This window comes from Talpa occidentalis, unplaced genomic scaffold, assembly GCF_014898055.3.
Source record: "Talpa occidentalis isolate TD23 unplaced genomic scaffold, MPIMG_talOcc4v2.1 talOcc4.3, whole genome shotgun sequence".
Lineage (NCBI taxonomy): Eukaryota > Metazoa > Chordata > Mammalia > Eulipotyphla > Talpidae > Talpa > Talpa occidentalis.
In genome coordinates, this window is record NW_023603184.1 from 50,822,974 (window position 1) to 50,844,075 (window position 21,102).

Genomic DNA, 21,102 nt, shown 5'->3' on the forward strand with positions numbered 1-21,102 from the left:
GCATATATCTTTACAATTGTTATATCCTCATCATGAATTCACTGTCTTATCATTGTATAATGATCCTCTGTCTCATAGCTTTTGACTGAAAGACTATTTAGTCTGACTTACGTACACCTGAGGGGGTGGGGAGAAGCAAATATTGTTTAAAAATGAACAATGATGTAAAAAAATTCAAAAAATTAAAAAAAAATAAAGTGCAACAACAACAAAAGAGACTATTTTGTCTGGTCTAAGTATCATCGTCCTTAGTCTCTTTTGGTTACTGTTTGCATGTAATATCTTTCTTTCCCTACCTCTTTCAGCCTATGTATGTCTGTAAAGCAGCAGATATTCAGGTTATGTGTTTTAAATCCATTCAGCCAGTCAGTGTTTTTTGATTGGAGAGTTTTATGCATTTACATTTGAAGTAATTGCTGATAGGAATGGATTTAACAATTGCTGTTTTGCTCATTGTTTCTAGGAATTTTGTAGTTCCTATAGTCCTTTTGTTAGGGGGAAAAGGATGTCCTAAAGCTAATTCCATACAGGCTTTGTGGACTCCACCCCCAACTCCAGACCAAAGTCAAAGACACTGGGAACTCCAAATCCCATCACCACCAAAGGGAAGGTTGCTGGAACCTGAGGGTGGGGTTAAGCAGCCAGGTGTGGTATAAAGCCAGACACATGGGCTTTGGAGGGGATCCCCCATTTTGGCTCCCTGCAGCTCGCTTGTCCGGCCAGCTCTGAGAGTGCATCTGGGTTTCCAGGTCGGCGGATCCGGTAGGACGCATTGAAGATTTTATTTCCCTATTATCTCCCTGAGTTGTACATTTCCTCAATTCCCTTTCCCTTGTAAGTAAACCTTTTATTAACCTTTTGTGTGTGCCTGCAGTGGAGTTTAATAAGTCCCTTTTAAGAGCGTGGATGAGGACCCACGGCCAGGCAACCCGTTTTATATTGGGGCTGCTCCGTAACACTTTCTCCTCTCATGGTGTTTCTTTGTGGTGATTTTTTTGGTATACTTTGATTCCTTTCTCTGTATTTTGTGTATATCAATTATAGGTTTTTGCTTTGTGACTTATATAAAACGTTTTTGCAGTGTATTTTTAGCTGTTGACAACTTTGATCACATACAAAAGCTACGCGTTCTTTGACTTCTGATTTCATATTGTATTTCTGATGCCACGTTCTTTTTATATTGTATATTCATTACCAATTTGTTGTATCTATAGCTATTTTTAGTGCTTTGTCTTTAAGCCTTTGTTCTAGTTAATTGATTTACATAGCGCCATTGTATTAGAGTATCCTGATTTTGACTATGTACTTATATTTACCAATTTTATATTTTTATGTTTTTAGGATACAAATTGGCCTACTTTTATCTCAGCATGAAGAGATCCTTTTAGGCAGGTCTAGTGGTGATGAACTACCATAGCTTTTGCTTTCTGGGTAGTTATTACCTCTTCTTCATTTGTGAGGGTCTGCTTTGCTGGATAAAATATTTTTGGTTGGTGTTTATTATTATTATTATTATTTTTTTCTGTTAGTACTTTATCACCCAACTTTTCCTTGGCCTGAGAGATTGTTGTTGAGAAATCCACTGATACTCTTTTCGTATTCCTTTGTATTATTTAGTTGCTCTTTTATTGCTTTCCAAATTTTCTGACTTTGAAGTTGGAGAATGTGATTATACTGTTTCTAGGTGAAGATCGCTATAGCAATCTGTTTGGAGATCTTTGTACTTCATGGATCTGGTGGTTCATTCCTTTTCCAAATTAGGTAATTTTTTGTCAACCCCCTCCCCCCCATTTCTCTGTCTCTGTCTTTCCACCTCCCCTCTGCTCTTTCTGGGATCCTATCAATGTGTTCTTATGTTTTTTGGTTGTGTTTCATAAGTATCATAGGCTTTCTTCTTTTCTTTCTTTTTTTTTTTTTTGGTTTGTTTTGTTTCTTTGCCTGGATAATTCCAGATAATCTGTGTTTGAGCCTACTGACCTTTTTCTTCAGCTTGATTCTTTTATTGAACCCATGTATGGATTTTTGTTTAGTTGTATTCTTAAACGTCATAATTTCTGTCTTGTTTTTCAAATAGTTTCTATCTGTTTGACTTCTCATTTTGTTCATCTATTGTTTTTCTGATTTCATTTAGTTTTCTTTCTTTTTTTTTTTTTTAAGGTTTATTTATCTATACGAGAGCTGGGGGACAGGCCAGAGGTGTTGGGGGTGAGAGGATTCACCAGAGACGGAGTGGGGAACAGAACAGGCAGATGTACTGAAATATACTGCTGAGGGGAGGAGCTTCTCCAGGTTTCTCCCTGGCTGGCTGGGGATCAAACTCGTGCTCAAGAGGCTGTGGATTGCTTCATAGTGTGGTGCTTAACCCCTTGTGCCACCAGGGAGGCCCTTATTTAGTTTTCTGTGTTCTCTTGTAGCTCACTGAGGTTCTTTAAAATGACTGTTGAGATTTTGAAATCTTTGGAGGTTCATAGATCTTTATTTCTGGAAGATTCATTATTGGTGCCTTTTTTTGTTCCTTTGTTGATGTCATGTCCCAATTTATTCATATTCTTTGTGATCTTGTTGTTAGTGTGGTTACATCTTAAGAAATAGGCACCTCTTCCAGTCTTTACTTGCTGGCTACCGCAGGTAAAAAGCCCTTCACCATTCAGCCTGTCCAGAGATTCTGGCTGGGCTGTTTGGTGGATTCTGTGGACAGGCTCGCTGCTGGAGTCTTCTGGCAGACCGTTCCCTAGGTTTGGGTACAAGCCTAGGGCTAGCGCCCACTGATACAGACCTTGTACTTGTGACCATGGGAGTGGGCCCTGCCCTGAGTCTGCAGTAGTGGGTTTGAGGATCTGAATGGGTGTTTCTGGATTCTGCTTCTACAGGGGGTGGCTGGGGAGCACTGGGATTGACCTGGCAACTTGGTCCATGATGTCAGGCCTGCTGCTGGGATTGAACTGCTTTTTCAAACATGGGGTTGGGTCTTGTCCTGAGACTGGTGCTGGGCTCCGTGGGCAGTTCTGTTACCTGGGCCCATGGTGGCTGGCCTGGTTCTTGTTTTGTGGGTTTCTCTTTGGTGAATTGTCAGTTCATACCTACCCATTTATTAATTGCATTATTTTATTTATTTATTTTTTGTTAATTTAGTTTTTTAAATTTTTTATTATTTTTTAATTTTATATATTTTTTACATCATTTTTCCTTTTTGCACAATGTATGCCTTTTCATCTTGGTTATAGTCCCCATTCAATTCCCACCCCTCCTTGTTTTGATTAGTTTTTTGTATATCTTGGCTACTAACCCCTTGTTGGTTATATAACATATGAATATATCCTACTATTCAGTTGGATATCTTTTTAATCTTTTATTTTCTTTAACTCTGTAAAAGCTTTTTAATTTGAGGTAACCTCATTTGTTTGTTTTTGCTTTTATTTCCCTTACTGTTGGGGTCAAGTCTCTATCATTGATGTCATAAAAAAATACCACCAATGATTTATTGTATATATTTTATTGTTGCAGGCTTTATATATAAGACTTTAATCCATTTTGAATTTTTTTATTTTTTTTTGGTCACAGGCCATTTGATTTGTTGATCATGGACTTTAGGGAAAGTGTTATTTCTGGAATGGTTGGGGGGTGGTGGTAAGTGAGGAATTCTGTAGTCTTTCCCCTCTGTTAAGTCATTCTTCCCCTTTCTTACACCCCCTACCTTATTCCATTAGTATGTTATTCTAAATTTTGTTCCTTTGCAATAATGGTTCATCATGATGGAAAAGTATCCTTTCTGAGTAATCTGTGACAATTCTGCTTTTCTTCCAACTTTAGCTTTTATCTCCTTTTTTAAAAATTATTTTTTTTAATGCAAGAACTGGGGTGTAGGCCAGAGGTGTTAGGGGTGAGAGGATTCAACAGAGACAGAGAGGCAGATCTACTGAAATATACCACTGAGGGGAGGTGTGGGGAGACAGGAGAGGTCTGCTGTGCCATGTGGGTAAGCTCCCTAGCCAGGGATCAAACTCATGTCCAGTGGCTTGGTAGCACTGAGTCTTTAACCCCTGTGCCACCAGGGAAGTCCTTTTATCTCCTTTTCAATGAAATTCCTGTCTACCCTTATATTAAGCACACTCTGCTCAACTTCTATGGCAGTTTGTATTATATTACTAACACTGAGTTATTCTTCAATATATATTATCCATACCTTGAGCACATTATGATTTGTATTCTTTTTTTTCTTTTAATATAAATATTATGCTTAATAACTACTTAGATTTTATTTTTAAAAATCATTACTAAGTATTCAGGACTTTAAAAAATTTAATCTACAAATATTTCTTATAAATTCAAAGCTTACACACAAAAACCCTAAAAGAAAATATTTTTAATGTAAATTTAAAGTATAAGTAATGATAATTACATTTCTATGGTAAACTTCTATTATCTCCCTAGACAGGAACTTTTCTTATTTCTGTTTTGGCAGTATGTGATACCTGCATTTGTTACATTGGGTTCTCAATATTTATTTTTCAGGTTTTTTTTTTTTTTTTTATGGAAACTCAAGAGGCCAGAAATTATTAACTTTATTTTTGTAATCTGAACATTTTTTTTTTTTTTTTTGCAATATTGCAGTCATGTTTAAATTAACTGAATTAATTTCTCTGGTTTCTAGTAACTGTAATATGGTGCTGTTTTAGCATCTATTTGAATTGCATTCTATTTTTTTTCCATTTGAAAATATATTTATTTGTTTACAAACTGTTTTTAGGGCATTGTAAAATATTTATCTTAATATTTGGAGGTCACTCATCACATGACCTAGGTTGCAATTTTAGTTAAGTATATTCTTTTCTGTCCTGCAAATTTTGTTTTTATAAAGGATCCAGTAAAATACTAGAGTTTTTACCTTAATTTTAATATATACTCTATTATTCAGTAGCTTCCATGTAAAAGCTAATTTAAGTGGGCAAAGTTGGTTGGATTAAACAAAAGAGTCTTTCTCTTTCCAGATTGCAGCAATTCTCCGAAAACGAAAATTAGACTATTATTTACACAAACTAGTCCCTGAGATCCTACAGTCTGCTTCATTTCTGACTGCTAATGGGGCCTTATATATGGCTTTCTTTTGCATTTTAAGGTTGGTACTCATAATCATCACTGGAAGGTAATATAAATTCCTTTATTGAAAGGGAAACAAACATTGATATAAATGTTATATAGGTCACTGCTTATATATCTTTTCTCTTTGGGAAATGTCGTTTATCTCAAAGAAAGCTCATAAAGCCAAGAATTGTGGGCCTTTTAACTAAAGATGTAATATAAAGTTGAAATTATTTTTGTGATTACATAGCAAAAGTGCTTTAATTTATCATTTTCTGAGACCTGCAATATTTACCAAGTTGATGAGGGTTTCTTAACTTTCCAGTTTTATATGTGAGAGATTTAAGACAGCTTTCCATGATATAGGTTAGGTCCTTCTGCAGTGAACAAACTTCAAAAGGACTATAAAATGCTGTGTTTATATATAAAACATTAAGTGAGCTCCTGACATATTCCACTGATGAAGTGTTTGGTCCTGACTTAGTCTTATATAAATTAGTGTGCCACACTCTTCATATCATGAAGATGCAGTTAGAATTCAGTCTGTTTAGTGCTGTGATATATCTAACATATTTATTAGATATTTACTTTTTTATCTTTTTCTTCACCAATTATTTAAAACCTTTTTTTAATTTGTCATGTTAAAATGCTGATTTTCCATTATCCTCATTTTGATGTTACCCATTTAGTATTGCCCAAATAGTTCTGAGGATATATTTTAGCTGTAATTACAAAAAGTTTCCAAATGTCTTTTCACAGAAGTTTTTCTTGTGGATTGTTAGTGTTTATAAACCTTTTGATTATGTAGCAAATAACTGATATGATTTATACCATTGAGTAAATCATACCTTTAAATTGACTTGAAGATCTATGTAAGAAAGTTTCTTTATTATGCCATCTCTGGAAAGTTTCTAATATTTGTTGGAACTCTTAAATTTATAAGGTCATTAGGTTTTAGAAGTAATAATTGCTATTGCAGCATATATCTTTATATTTTATGAACTTGTTTGGTTAACTTGTGGAAATGTAAAATATTTATAATGTAGCAACATTTATGTTAACTCACTCACTGAATTACTTTCTTTTAATTTTTGCACTCAGTAACATAAGTCCTTTGTGGATTTTATATTGGGTTGAGGACCATCTTCAGGCAGAAGATTTCTGGTGTTCATTTCAAAAATACTCATGTGCTTAAAGACTTTTCTACTTTTTTTTTTAAAAATGATTTGATCTGTGATTCTTAATTCTTATCTGTATACATATCTCTATTCTAATAATGTATCATTTATCAGTTGACCAACTTTGTTTAGATTAATTCTTGTAATTTTTATATGCTGCTTCCCCCTTTCTTAGGAACATATTGTTTTTAAAGGAAGAAAATCTTCCTACTATTTCCAAATTTTTTTTTTCCTTTTTTAAAAACCCAAGCCGTTAATGGCCATTTGTAATATGTGAAGCACTGTAGATCTTATTTTCAAAGGACATGTTGTAGTAAATGAAAAATGATGTATACATATAACTAAAAAATACTTTAACAAGTGCTGTAAGAAGTAGTTATTAAGGGTTGTGGAAGCGTAGAAGGAAAAAATTTTTGATGCATTCATGTGTATTACACATGTTACATACATATGCATTCTCATGTACATGTTTATTATTATTATATGTTAGTAATCATTGTAATGATAGCTTATATTTTCTGAGTACTTTATGTGCCATGCATGGTACTGGGAAATGCCTCATGTGAACCTCTTAAAACTATATGAGATAGGTAATGTTCCCATTTAGTATATAAGCAAGTTAAGAACACAGAGGGCTTGCATAGTGAGCAGGGCTGGATTCAGGGAATGTGTGAATGAATATGACTGACTAATGATTGAGATGAGTGATATCAGGATGGAGAGATGGGGAAGGGCTTAACGAAGGCAGGGACAGTAGGTTGGAAAAGAATTTGAGATATAAATTGCATGTGGAAAAATTAAGGGGATGACTTAATGTAAGAGAGGAGAAGCCAAAGATGTCTTAAAAGTGACACACATTTAGTGGTTAGGTAGTTTGATACCATTAAACTAGGAAAATAGAGGAGAGAGAACACATTCATGAGCATAGGGGAAAGGATTTGGACTTGTTGAATTTGGACTGTGGGACATTTAGATAGAGGGTGACTTAGAGGGGGAATTTATTCATAATAGGTGAAATGACCAATTACAAATTTCATACAAACATTCCAAATTTGAATTTCAGGAAGATACTTGGAAAATTCTACTCATGGAGTCCTGGTTTTGGTGCCGCTTTGCCAGCATCTTATGTGGCCATTCTAATTGAAAGGAAAAGCAGGTAAAATTTTACATATTTAATAGAATTGATTTACTGTTCCCTACCCCAACTGGAAATTTTTTTTTTTATCATTTATTGAAGTTCAGGGATGAGGAATGTTTCCAAGTATATTTTTTCAGTCTTACAGCTATTTGATTGAAAACTTAATTTTATACTAATATTATGGTTTATTAAGTCTGTAAAAATATAAAGATTGATATTATGTAGCAATAATACCTGGTATTCTCTTTACTGAAAGGTTAACCTTCTCTCATAAGTCTAAGATATAAGACATGGCCTATACAAATTCTGATTAATGCCTTTCCATAATCATAACACCTTTAAGATTAAGTTAAGCCCATATATTACTACCTTTATTTATACAATGAATAGTTTTGGTTTTAATTCTGCCACGTAATTTTGTTATTTTTATTATGTTTGTCATTATTTGGTCTGTTTATTTGCTCTTACTTTTGACTTTGAAATGAATATGGATTCACAGAGAGTTGTACAAATAGTGCATGGAGTGATTTGAAACCTTAATCCAGTCTCCCCAATAAGAATGTGTAATATAACTGTATTATGATATAAAACCCGGAAATTGATATTACTTCAACTGAACTACAGACCTTATTTAGTATTCACCAGTTGTTAAAACCTCATCCTCATATACGTATCTGTATGGTCCTATGCAGTTTGTTCTCATGTGTATATTTAACTGCCTCCTCAATCAGGATACAAAGCTGTTTGATTACTACAAAGGATTTTCCTTGTTTTGTCCCTTTGTAATTAACTCCTCCCCCACCCCAAACCCGGTTCCTTTTTCCTGGTAAGCATGATTTGTTCTACACTTATATAGTGAAGTCATTTTGAGAAAGTTTATGACTGGAGTCAGAAAGCGTCTAACTTTTTATAAGCTTTTAAAAATAAACTTAATGTCCCTGACAGTCCATTCAAGTTGTTTTTTCTTATCACTAGTTTATTCCTTTTTATTGCTGAGTATTCTATTATGTGGATTTACTTTTATTTGTTTATATATTTACCCATTGAAGGACATTTATAGTATTTCAGTTTTTCATTATTCATTCCAACCTGTGAACATAGTATGTCTCTCTGTTTATTTAGATCCCTTATTCTTTCATCAGTGTTTAGAATGTATAGAATATACATCCTGTACAAACTTCATTAGATTTACACTTAAATATTTCTCTTTTTATGAAAAATTGTATATGTTACTGTTATTTTTTGGTAACAGTTTTATTGAATTATAATTCATATTTCCTCGTTAACTTTTAAAATATATAATTCACTGTTTTTTAATATATTGACAAAGTTATGTAACCATCACTACAATTAATTTGGAACATTTTTCTTCTCAAAAATACCCCTCAAATTCTGTACCTGAAATCCTCATTCCTCATTTCTGTCTATAAATTTGGCTGGACATTTTATGTAAATGTAATACAGCATGTGATTGTCACTGACTTCTTTCACATTGCATACTGTTTTCAGAGTTCATTGATGTATTTACAGTATTCATTGCTTTGTATTGCTGATGACGGTCTGTTCTGTGGATATAACACATTTATCTGTCAGTTCATGGAAGTTTGGATTGCTTTTATCTCCTGGTTATTAGGAATAATGCACATTCATGTACACCTTTTTTTTGTGGACATGTTTTTTCATTTCTCTTTGGTATGTACCTACCAGTGGAGTTGCTGGCTTCTATGTTTAACCTTTTTAGGAACTGCCAAAGTGTTTATCAAAGTGGTTACACCATATATCATTCCCTTCAGCATATATGAGGGGTCTAATTTCCCCACATCCTGGTTAGCACTTGTAATTTGTGTCTTTCTGATTATGATGATCCTAGTGAGTGTGAAGTGGTAGTTTAGATTTGCATTTCCCAGATGACTAGTGATGTTGAGCAAACTTTTGTTATTTATTGGTCATATGTACATATTCTTTGGAGAGAAGTAGATCCTGATCCCTTCCCTGTATTTTTAATTAATTTATCTTCCTATTAAGTTGTAAGAGTTCTTTAGGTATTCCAGATATGTACTCTTTTACCATTTATATGAGTTACAAATGTTTTCTCCTATTAAGTGTTCTTTGAAGTGCAAATGTTTTTAATTTTGATAAATTCCTGATTATGCTTTTGGTGTCATATTTAAGAAACCATGACCAAGCTTAAGGTTGCAAAATGTACTTTTTTTAAATCTGACTACATAGTTTGTTTAGAGTGCATTACTAACAGCATGATGATAAACCGTCACAAATTTGTACCAAAAAGCGCACACTTAAAAAATTTGTTGTTTTTCACATGTAATTTAAGTATAGCATATTATTATTTGGTACTGTAGTCAAAGATGACGTTTAGATTCTTCAGCTTTGGGGCATTAAGTACCATGATTGAAATCAAAATGATTGTCTAGTTAGGCAGAGGAAAGAAATACAAAACAGTTTCTTTTTTTTCTGCTAGTTCTTTTTGCGGTAAGATCTATCTTCTGAACTGAGATATCAGTAAGAGGGAGACCTTCAGCAGCTTTCCAGGTCTTATTCTTGAGTATAACAGGGAACGACTAGAGAAGATCATCGGGAACACTGTAGGAATTACCACACAAATTCTCCCTTTGGATTTCCAAACCAGATGTCTCTGCCATGGTCACAGGTGACTTGTGTGGCAGGCATTGCTCTGGATCGTTTTTGAGCCTTGATGACAGCGGCACCATGCTGCTGCTCCGTGGTGATGGATTCTGCCTTGAGCCACTGGTCATCTTTTGTCATCTTTTAAAGCTTCATAAACATCAACTTTCTTTCCTTGCAGTTTCACCTTGGCACGGCTGACGTTTGGATACTGAGTTGAGGAATGGTTTCCTCAAATAATGGTATTCTTCATAACATTAGAAGTTACACCAAGTTTAAGAGCAACTTGCACTTTAGCTTGGTTGTGATCCAAATGCATGAACAGCTGAAGTTCTCCTTGGGGATGGATGATGCTGACAGTTGCTATTGGCTGCATTTGCCACCGTGAGAACTGACTGACTTCTTGGCATATTTCTCTAACGCTGCACCCTGGCACTTGAAGATTTTCACATTTGCTTGAATAAACCTTTCCTTTCCATGCTGTACCTTTTTGGGATGGAGCCCATAAGAATGGCCACATGCAAGTCTTTGATGTTAACCTTTTCCTTAGCTGTTGCCGTAACTTTTAAGAGGGGAAGGAACCAGTCTTGCAGTTCTATTAGGATACCCATCACACGAGTAACACCCAACAACACAGGGAATAAAAGCTGATCTTTACCAAGGACTGACCCATTTCCAATGCCGTACAGCAGTGACTATGCAATTTGACCAGCTGCTTCAGTCGCAAGGACTGTGATTGGTTCAAACATGATTTGGAACTTTGTAGACAATTTCTGCACCTGCAAAATGAGAATTGGAAGTCAGGTTGGAACCATGGAACTTTCAGTTTTCTTATAAAAATTTTACGTATTTAGCTCATATTTAGGTCTTTCATCTGGTTTGAGGTAGGCAATGTATTATCCTTTTTTAAATTTTTTATTTTATTTTATTTTATTTTTTAAAAGATTATTTATTTAGACAAGCACTGGGTATAGTCAGAAGCACGGGAGGGTGAGAGAATTCACCAGAGCCAGAGCGGGGAGCAGAACAAGCAGACTGACAAAATATACTGCTGAGGGGAGCAGCGGGCCAACAGGAGAGGTCTGTCGCACCATGTGGGACCCTCGCTGGAGGCCGAGGATCGAACTTGTGCTGCTGAGGCTGCGAGCAGCTTCACAGCCCAGCGCTCAACCACTGCACCACCAGGGGAGGACCTTTTTATTTTTTAAAAGAAACCTTTCTTTAAAATTGTATTCTTGTGAACAGAGGAAGCATTTTCAGTTTTTAGTTTGAAGTCTATTTTATCCGATGTAAGTATATTGTTCCTGCCTTCTTTTTTGATCCATTTGCTTATTTTCCTCAGTTCATTGTTAAATATTTTTTCCCTTTTTACTTTTTCTCTTAATTCTTTAAGGTTTTTTTTTTTTAATGGCAATTGAATTCTTTATCTGCCAGGCAGAGATAGTCTTCTATGCTCATATTATTGGGTTCTGGAGGTTTCTTTCAGTGGTATATTTTCCCCTGAGGAGCATTTTGATTGCTTGTGCTTTTCTTTCTTCCTCTTTGCCTTTGGCTTTGCTCTCTTTGTAGTGCCCCATTGTCACTGGTGCTGGGGGCAGGCCTCTGAGTTCCCTTGCTGAGGTGTGGGCATGTGTGCCTGGTGTCTGAGCTGTTGTGGCTGGTGAGTGGGGGTGCAGTGGTGGTTCTTGTGGTCTCCCTCCTTCCCCCGCTTTCTCCAGCTGGACCCCTGCTCTGGACAGGTGGTACCTCCTGTAGCCCTTCCCAGGTCATTGGTGGCTGCCAGGCTTGGAAGTTGGGGCTCCTGCATTTCCCACCTGGGTGCGTGTCTGGACACTCTTCTGTTGTGGTAGATGTTGTCTGAGCTGTGATTTACTCCAGGACCCCCTTCCTTTTCAGCCCCCACCAAGTAGGACAGGGTCTGACATCTCAGCCTGCGGTAATCGAGAGCCCCGTGTGGAGCACGCTACTTTGACACACGCTGAGGCCAGTCTGCTGGGAGAGTTGCCTGCAGGCTGGGGGTGCTCTCTGTTGAACTGTGGGTCACTCTGGGCGTGTGAAAGGAGTGAAGGTGGGAGAAAGAAGAAAGGGGAAGGGTATGGGGAAGAGGAAGTGGAAGAGGAAGAGGAGGAGGAAGAGGAGGAGGAGGAAGAAGAAAGGGAAGAGGAAGAGGAGGAGGAGGAAGAGGAAAAGGAAGTGGAAGAGAACCCTACTGTTTCTGTCACCAGAGACAGAGTGGGGAACAGAACGGGTAGATCTACTGAAACACACTGCCGAGGGGAACAGCGGGCCAGCAGGAGAGGTCTGCTGTGCCATGTGGGTAGCTCCCCAGCCAGGGATTGAGTTCAGGTGGCAGTGGTGCTAGCACTGAAACTTAACCCCTAGGCCACCACTGAGGCCTTAATAGACCTTTCTTTTTAGCACTGAATTCTCTTCCATTATCTGTATCACAGTTTATTTATCTGTTGACTTGCTGAAGGTCATCTTGGTTGCTTCCAGTTTTTGGCAATTACGAATATATCCCTTATCCATATAAGGGTTTTTGTGTTTGGGGTTTTTCTTTTGGGTAAATAACAAGAGGTGTGATTGTTGGGTCTCTAATATACTGTTTTCTGACTTGTTGTACTTGTTCTTTGTTCTGACTTTTGTCTTCACTCCTATTCTGTCCTTGTGCTTGTAATTGAGCATTTGGTATGGATTCATTTTCTCTCCTTTCTTAGCAAAGCAGTTATACTTTTCATTTAAAATTTTTTAGTGGTTATACTAGTTTTTGCAATACACATTAACAACTAACCCAATTCCACTTTCAAATAACACTGACTTTCATGAGGTAGTGAGAGTATGTACCTTATAACAAAATCCTAATTCCTTTTGTTCCTTTTATCATTTCTGTCATTTACTACATTAATCATACAGAAGCTATAAGCATACACAAGGTTTATACATAATCAGATACATTGTTGCTATTCTAAATAAACTGTTATGTTAGAGCAATTAATAAGAAAAATTTTTGTTTCACCACCACTTATTCTTTCATTGGTAGCCTATCTTTATATAGATTTAAGTTTTGAATTTGTATTACTTTCCTTTTCTATAGATAATTTAGAGGGTTTTTTTGTGAAGGTGCATACAAATTCTTAATTTTTGTTTGAGAAAGTATGTGTAAAGGCAGGAACTGGCAGAGTGCAGGTTTTCTGATCCCATGCCGACCGGGTAAAGGAGGAGTCAGAGTCCTCAGTAGTTTTGCAGGTTTTTTATTTGGGGTTCACCAGGCATATGGCAGGCAGGGGTGCTGGCTGGGGGGCTGGCAGGCTGGCAGGCCTCCCAGCCCCCAGCAAGTCTTCACTCTATCTGGGCTCTCTGGCGTTCTCTGCTTCTGCTTCGGCTTCTCCTTCAGGTTCTGCTGCTGCTGGCTGGGGCTGCTGCTGAAGCTGGCGTCCCCCCGTGACGCCGCCCTTAAAAAAGCACAGTCTTAGCTGAATCCCATCTACCTATGCCCACACCCTACTCCAGGTGCCCGCCATCAGGCATGCATTCAGGACAAGGATCCATCATCTATCCTGATGGCGGAAGGGCAGAAAAGTCTGACATTTTCTTTACCCCACAGTATGTAATTCACTTTTTTAAAAAGATTTATTTATTTATTTATACAAGAACCGTGGTACAGGCCAGATGCACAGGAGGGTGAGAGGATTCACCAGAGACCTAGTGGGGAACAGAACAGGCAGACTGACGACATACACTGCTGAGGGGAGCAGCAGGCGAGGCAGGAGAGGTCTGCGCGCCACGTGGGACCCTCGCCAGCCAGCTGGGATCGAACCGGTGCTGCAGAGGTTGCGGACAGCTTTACAGTGCTGTGCTCAACCACCTGCGCCACCAGGGGAGGCCTTGTAATTCACTTTTGAAGGATAATTTTGCAGGGTACAGGGTTCTAGATTGGTGGCTTTTATCTCTCAACACTTTAAATATTTCACTTGATTGTCTTCTTGTTTGCATGGTTTCTACAAAGTCAAATATCATTCTTATCTTTTTTCCTCTATAGGTTAAAAAGTCCATGTATTTTTTTCCTCTGATATTTATCCTTGATTTTCTGTAGTCTGAGTATATTATACTCAGGTGCAGTTTTTCATTTGTTTTTGCTGTGGCATTTATCTCGCTTGCTGTTGTCTGAGTTTCCAAATCTGTGGTTTGGTGTCAAACGTTAATTCAGGAATAGTTTCGGTCATCAATGTTTCAAATATTTCTTTTGTTCTTGATGTTTTGCCAATCTTTTATACATGTCATACTGTTTGTAGTTGCCCCGCAGTTGTTGGATAGTCTAATCTGTTTTCAGTTTCTTTGCTTTTTAATTTACAAGGATTCTACTGATAGAAATCCTTGTAAGGAGTCTTTCCTCACTTCTGTTCAGTTTACTAATAATTCTATCAAAGACCTTCTTCAGTTCTATTACTGTTTTTTTTCAAATTGGTTATTAGGATTTCCATCTCTGCTGTCTACTTAGTGCCCTTAGCATAGTAATCGTTGCTTTCAGTTTCTGGTCTGATAATTACATCATCTATGTGATGTTTGATGCCTGTTCTGTCTCTTCAAATTGTGTTTTTTGCTTTTTTGTATGCTTTGTCTTTTTGTGTGTGTGTACTCAGAAGTGATGCACTGAATTAAAGGGAGGACTGTGAATGTAATGTGATGGTGAGGTGTTGGGGGAGAGTAAGCATTCTGTAGTCCTATGATTAGGCTTTAGTATTGTGGTGAGCCTGTGTCTCTTGACTGTGAACTTTGTAAGTGTTGTCTTTTCTCCTTCTTTTGGTAGTATAGAATGACTAGAGTGGGGGCTGGAATTGAGTATTTTTCTCCTGCTAGGTGGAATTCTATACCCTGCTGGGTTGGGCATTTCCCTTTCCCCACTCTAGTTAGGCTCTCAGAATACTTTAGCAGGTTAAACTAGTTACCCCTTGAGGTCAAATCTTGTTCAGAGAGTGCTCTGGCTTATTTCAAGATGGTTCACTTCCCTCATCTTGGGAGCACAGAGGATTTTTTTCTGATACTTACTGTGGGAACGTAGTCAAGCTTTTGGAGGTAAAACTCACAAAAGTTGCTTTATGACTGGTACCCCGGAATTTTCAACTCTGACTTGTCCACACTAAGCCTCCTGCTATTCATCAACGACACTTTAGGCTTTCTTACCCTGGCTATCATTCCCTTCTAAGATTCAGTTGATGAGTTTTTGCTCTGGTGAGTTGTGACTCTGTATCTCCCTACTCAGTTTGCTCAGCTTTCTTTCTTTCCTTTCTTTCTTTCTTTCATTTATATATACAAGCATTTGGTACAGTCAGAAGCACGGGAGGGTGAGAGAATTCACCATTGCCAGAGCAGGGAACAGAACAGGCAAATGACTAAATACACTGCTGAGGGGAGCAGTGGGCGCAGCAGGAGAGGTCTGTGTGCCATGTGGGACTATAAGGGCAGGACCGACCACAGTGCAGGTTTTCTGATCCCATGCAGACTGGGTAAAGGAGGAGTCAGAGTCCTCAGTAGTTTTGCACGTTTTTTATTTGGGGTTCACCAGGCATATGGCAGGCAGGGGTGCTGGCTGTCTTCACTCTATCTGGGCTCTCTAGCGTTCATTCTGCTGCTTCACAGAACTTGCCGCCAGCAAGTCTTCACTCTATCTGGGCTCTCTAGCGTTCACAGAACACAGAACTTGCCGCCAGCAAGTCTTCACTCTATCTGGGCTCTCTAGCGTTCGTTCTGCTGCTTCTCGGCTTCTCTTTCGGCTTCTGCTTCAGCTTCTGCTGCTGCTACTGGTGCTGCTGCTACTGCTGCTGCTGCTGGCATCCCCGTGACGCCGCCCTTAAAAAAAGCACAGTCTTAGCTCAGCTGAATCCCATCTACCTATGCCCACACCCTATTCCAGGTGCCGCCATCAGGCATGCATTCAGGACAAGGATCCATCATCTATCCTGATGGCGGAAGGGCAGAAAAGCCTGATATTTTCTTTACCCTACAGTCCACCCCCTCAGGGTTTTCTGCCATACAGTCTATACATATATATACAATTTTCTTATCAAACATAAACAATGCAGCCATGGCCCACAAAAGCAAATACATCACAATATAACAAAATACAATATAACAAAATACAACAGAACACAAATAAGTCCAGGCAGGGCACCAACCTAGTGCAAAAGACAATTATTGGTACCAGCAGATGAGCCGCCAAATCTGCTGCCGAAGGCACTGCTCATACGAGGGAGGGGAATCACTCACGGCATCTACTATATCACACCAGGAGCCGTCAGGCTTCCTGGCCTTCTCTAGCTGTAGTCTCGGCTACAAGGCACACACAGCATCCACCCCCAGGATGCACTAGCTCTGGGATTGGCAATTTTATTCTGTTGGGGGTAATCGCCAACCCTCAGGGTTTCTGTCTGCAGTCACTCCAACACTCGGCCTTCACAGCCACCCATGCGACTCGCAGACCCCTGCACTCAAGCCAACCCACTGCACAAGCACATGGGTCGGGGATCCAAACTCTACATTTGGCTTGGGCTCCACCCCAAGCCACGTTCCCCACCCGTCCCCCAAGGACAGGTTCCTCAGCTCCTCACCCTCACTCAAGAATGAGCAGGGCATCACCCACAGGTGATTTAACGAGACTCACAGGGATTCAGCATACCCAGGCTGCTTAACAGCCGCTCAGGGCTTCTCAACTTAGCATCAGTACCAGCTTTTGCCTTCTTAGTTGGCTTTTCTCCTGCACCTGGCTGCTGGGCATAACAGGCTGCTTTTGGCCATCTAGGCCCACTGGCCACCCCTAGATTCCCATCTCCTGGGGTTTACAAACAAAACTGTTCCACCCCCAGGGTCCCAAAACATATCAACCTGCGAGGTCCTCCGCCTTCTGGCAGGATTGCCAGTCCAAGTCCATCAGTCCATCAGTTCAAGTCCATTGGCCTCTCCCTGCGTCAGCAGCGGCCTGCTGCCTCAGGGGTCATTGGCTGGTCCTTTCTGGTGTCGTTGGCTGGTCCTCTCGGGCGTCTCCTCCATGCGAGGTCTCGTCCCACAGCTTCGGACCGTATCCACCTTCTGTGCCGCCATGGCGCCTCCAGCGTCATCACAGGCAGTCTGTTCTCCTTAGTCCCTCCAGGTCTTCGGAGGGCTCCAATACCCGTCTACATGGATCTTGCCGACTTACGCCAATTGTAAGGGGCAGGAACGGACTGGGCACAGTGCAGGTTTTCTGATCCTATGCAGACCGGGTAAAGGAGGAGTCAGAGTCCTCAGTAGTTTTGCAGGTTTTTTATTTGGGGTTCACCAGGCATATGGCAGGCAGGGGTGCTGGCTGGGGGGCTGGGAGGCTGGTAGGCCTCCCAGCCCCCCAGCAAGTCTTCACTCTATCTGGGCTCTCTAGCGTTCGTTCTGCTGCTTCTCGGCTTCTCTTTCGGCTTCTGCTGCTGCTACTGGTGCTGCTGCTACTGCTGCTGCTGCTGGCGTCCCCGTGACGCCGCCCTTAAAAAGCACAGTCTTAACTCAGCTGAATCCCATCTACCTATGCCCACACCCTATTCCAGGTGCCCGCCATCAGGCATGCATTCAGGACAAGGATCCATCATCTATCCTGATGGCGGAAGGGCAGAAAAGCCTGATATTTTCTTTACCCTACAGGGACCCTCGCCGGTGGCCAGGGATCGAACTAGTGCTGCAGAGGCTGCTGGCAGCTTCGAGGCCCAGTGCTCAACTGCTGTGCCACCAGGGGAGGCCCTAGTTTGCTCAGCTTTCTACTTGGTGTTAGGACTGGATGATGACTTCCAAGTTCTTCACATGGAAAACAAGAAACTGGGAGAACTTTCTTTTTTTTAGAATTCCTTTTTAATGTATTTTTTCCCTTTTTTTAAGTGCTAGCTTGCTCTACAGACTATAATATATATTGTATGTATATATCTAACTTTATATCTTCTTAATGTTAATATTTCATCACCTTGCAGAATTATGAAAATATGTGTAGGGTAAATGGTAGTCAGGCTTTTGTGCCCTCCCACTGTTAGGATTGATGATGGATCCCTGCGGTTCCTAATGCATGCCTGATAGCAGACACCTGGAGCAGGGTGTGGGCAGACGTATGTGGGTACACCTGGGCTGAGAGACTGGGCTCATAAGGGCAGTGTCACGGATGCCAGGGGGGAATGGAACCAGAAGAGACAGAACGAGAACATGAGACAATGCCAGAGAGCCCAGGAAGAATGAAGATTTGCCTGGGGTTGGGAGGCCTGCCAGCCTCCTGGCCCCCAGCACCCCTGCCTTCCGTGTACTGGCAGAATCCCAATAAAAGCCTGAAAAAGCCACCAAGTACTCCAGGACCCTCCTCATTTACTGCTGCTGTGCTGGTCCGCGGCAATTTACCCCGTCTGCTCCAAATCATAGAAAACCTGCACTGTGCCTCCTGCCACTACAATATGTTTAAGTCCATTTTAGAGGCTACTTACCATAGAATCAATCTCTCTCTGTCTTCTTTTTTTTTCCTAGTGAATAATTACTCTGTGTAGGGTAAGTAAATGATATCAGGCTTTTCTGCCCTCCCGCCATTAGGATCAATGATGGATCCTTGTGGTCCTGAATGCATGCCTGATGGGGGGCACCTGGAGTAGGGTGTGGGCATAGGTAGATGGGATTCACCTGGGCTAAGACTGGGCTTATAAGGGCGGCATCACAGAGACGCCAGCAGAAGCAGAGAGCAGAACCAAGAGAAGCAGAGAACGAACAAAAGAACCATGAGAAGAGCAGAGAAACAGAAACCACCAGAGAAGGCCGGAGAGCCCAGATAGAGTGAGGACTTGCTGGGGGCTGGGAGGACTGCCAGCCTCCCGGCCCCCCGGCACCACTGCCTGCTGTGTACCTGGTAAATCCCAATAAAAACCTGAAAAGCCACTGAGCATTCCAGGGCTCTCTCCTCCTTTACCCCGTCTGCTTGGATCATAGAAAACCTGTTCCATGCTATTCCTGCTCTTACACTCTGGCACCACAAATTCAATAGCCCTTTTTTTTTAAAGTATTATTTATATAAGAATCAGGGTGCAGGCCAGATGCGCAGGAGGGTGAGAGGATTCACCAGAGCCAGAGCGGGGAACAGAACAGGCAGACAGACTGAAATGCACTGCTGAGGGGAGCAGCGGGTGTGACAGGAGAGGTCTGCTGTGCTATGTGGGACCCTCGCCTGGCGGCCGGGGATTGAAACTGCACTGCAGAGGCTGTGGACAGCTTCACAGCGCGGTGCTCAACCGCCTGCGCCACCAGGGGAGGCCCTCAGTAGCCCATTCTTACCCACTGATTTGTAATGCCCCTTCTCATATATATATATATGTTTTAATGTGTGTGTTATTGAACTCCTAATTGCTTTCTGTTGATGTATTAATCTAGATCTTGTTCTCACAATCATAGTTTAAAAAAATCAGATTTTTCTTTGAAGGTTAACATTTGTTTGAGTACAGTGATACCAAAGTAAAATTCATACTAAAAGCTGTAACTTTTTAAGAGGTAAAGTGAGGTTTCCTAGAAGTGGTAACTTGGTGTAGGGGCAGGATGGGACACTGAGCAGGTTTTCTGATCCAGCAGACTGGGTAAAGGAGGAGTCCTGGAGACCTCGGTGGGTTTTCAGGCTTTTATTGGGATTTACCGGGTACATGGCAGGTAGGGGTGCTGGGGGGCCGGGAGGCTGGCAGTCCTCTCAGCCCCAGCAAGTTTTCACTCTTTCTGGGCTCTCTGGCGTTCTCTCTGCTTCTCTGCTCTCAGCTTCTCTGCTTCTGCTGGCGTCCCCGTGACGCCCTCCTTAAAAGCCCAGTCTTAGCCCAGGTGAATCCCATCTACCTATGCCCACCACCTACTCCAGGTGCCGCCATCAGGCATGCATTCAGGATGCAGATCTGTCATCTATCCAAATGGCGGGAGGGCAGAAAAGCCTGATACTTTTACCTTACTCTACACTTGGATTTTGGTTAGTAGTTTATTTCATGGTCTTTTTCTGCTTTTATTTAAATGAGCTATCAAACTTGTTTTATTTGTACACACAAGGTAGTTGTAGAAGGTTTGTAGGTCTTAGAGGTTTTGACCTGTTTTAAATGCTAAATGGAGTAGTTTTACTGTTTTAAAAACCTAATCAAATTTTAAGTCTAACTTCTTTATAGTTCCTGAAGAAAAATTGATCCTTACTTTTGATGTGATTTTTAGGTAGTCATACTTTTTGTGATGTGTGTTTACTTCTCTTGCTTATTAGGTGATACTATACCTGTAAATAGCCCTTTGGTTTCTTTGTTGAGAGTTGCATATGTATATGTATATCAACAACAAATCCTGGCTTGGGTCTAATTTATGACCTTAAATTTTAGTTTTTCAGTAATGTTCAGAAGCTGGTGACATTTTTTTAAAAAAGTTAAAGGTTATTAGAGTTGATCTGAAAACATGGAAAAGGCTATAAATCTTTCTGATTTATATCTTGTGTGTTTTATAGTGTGTCTTATTTTAATCAGTTTAATCAATTTTTTTAAAAAAGTTAAAGGTTATTAGAGTTGATCTGAAAACATGGAAAAGGCTATAAATCTTTTTGATTTATATCTTGTGTGTTTTATAGTGTGTCTTATTTTAATCAGTTCTGGTCTGTTGTGTAAAATTTAACAGTGGTCTGTAGGGTCAGGAATACCACAGTGTGGGTTTTCTGATCCAGCAGACCGGGTAAAGGAGGAGTCAGAGTCCTAGAGCCCTCAGTGGCTTTTTGCAGTCTTTTATTGGGGTTTACCAGGTACAGAGCAGGCAGGGGTGCTGGGGGTGCCGGGAGGCTGGCAGGCCTCTCAGCAAGTCTTCACTCTATCTGGGCTCCCCGGCGTTCTCTGCTTCTGCTGCTTCTCTTTCGGCTTCTGCTGGCGTCCCCGTGATGCCGCCCTTAAAAGCCCAGTCTCAGCCCAGGTGAATCCCATCTACATCTGCCCACACCCTACTCCAGGTGCCGCCATCAGGCATGCATTCAAGACCGCAAAGATGCATCATCTATCCTGATGGCGGGAGGGCAGAAAAGCCTGA

At 40.3% G+C, this 21,102-nt stretch overlaps 1 protein-coding gene and 1 pseudogene across 3 annotated transcripts in view; one reads left to right on the forward strand and one right to left on the reverse strand.

Moving 5' to 3' along the window:
• TMEM135 (transmembrane protein 135) overlaps positions 1–21,102 on the forward strand; it is a 244,017-nt gene that overhangs the window by 14,883 nt on the left and 208,032 nt on the right. For all 3 annotated transcript variants that reach the window (XM_037523112.2, XM_054699590.1, XM_037523113.2), the window contains exons 2-3: positions 4,989–5,116; positions 7,321–7,413. In XM_037523112.2, coding sequence (XP_037379009.1) covers positions 4,989–5,116; positions 7,321–7,413 — 221 coding nt within the window. The remainder of the gene's footprint in view (positions 1–4,988; positions 5,117–7,320; positions 7,414–21,102) is intronic.
• Positions 9,828–10,787, reverse strand: LOC119255699 (malate dehydrogenase, cytoplasmic-like; annotated as a pseudogene).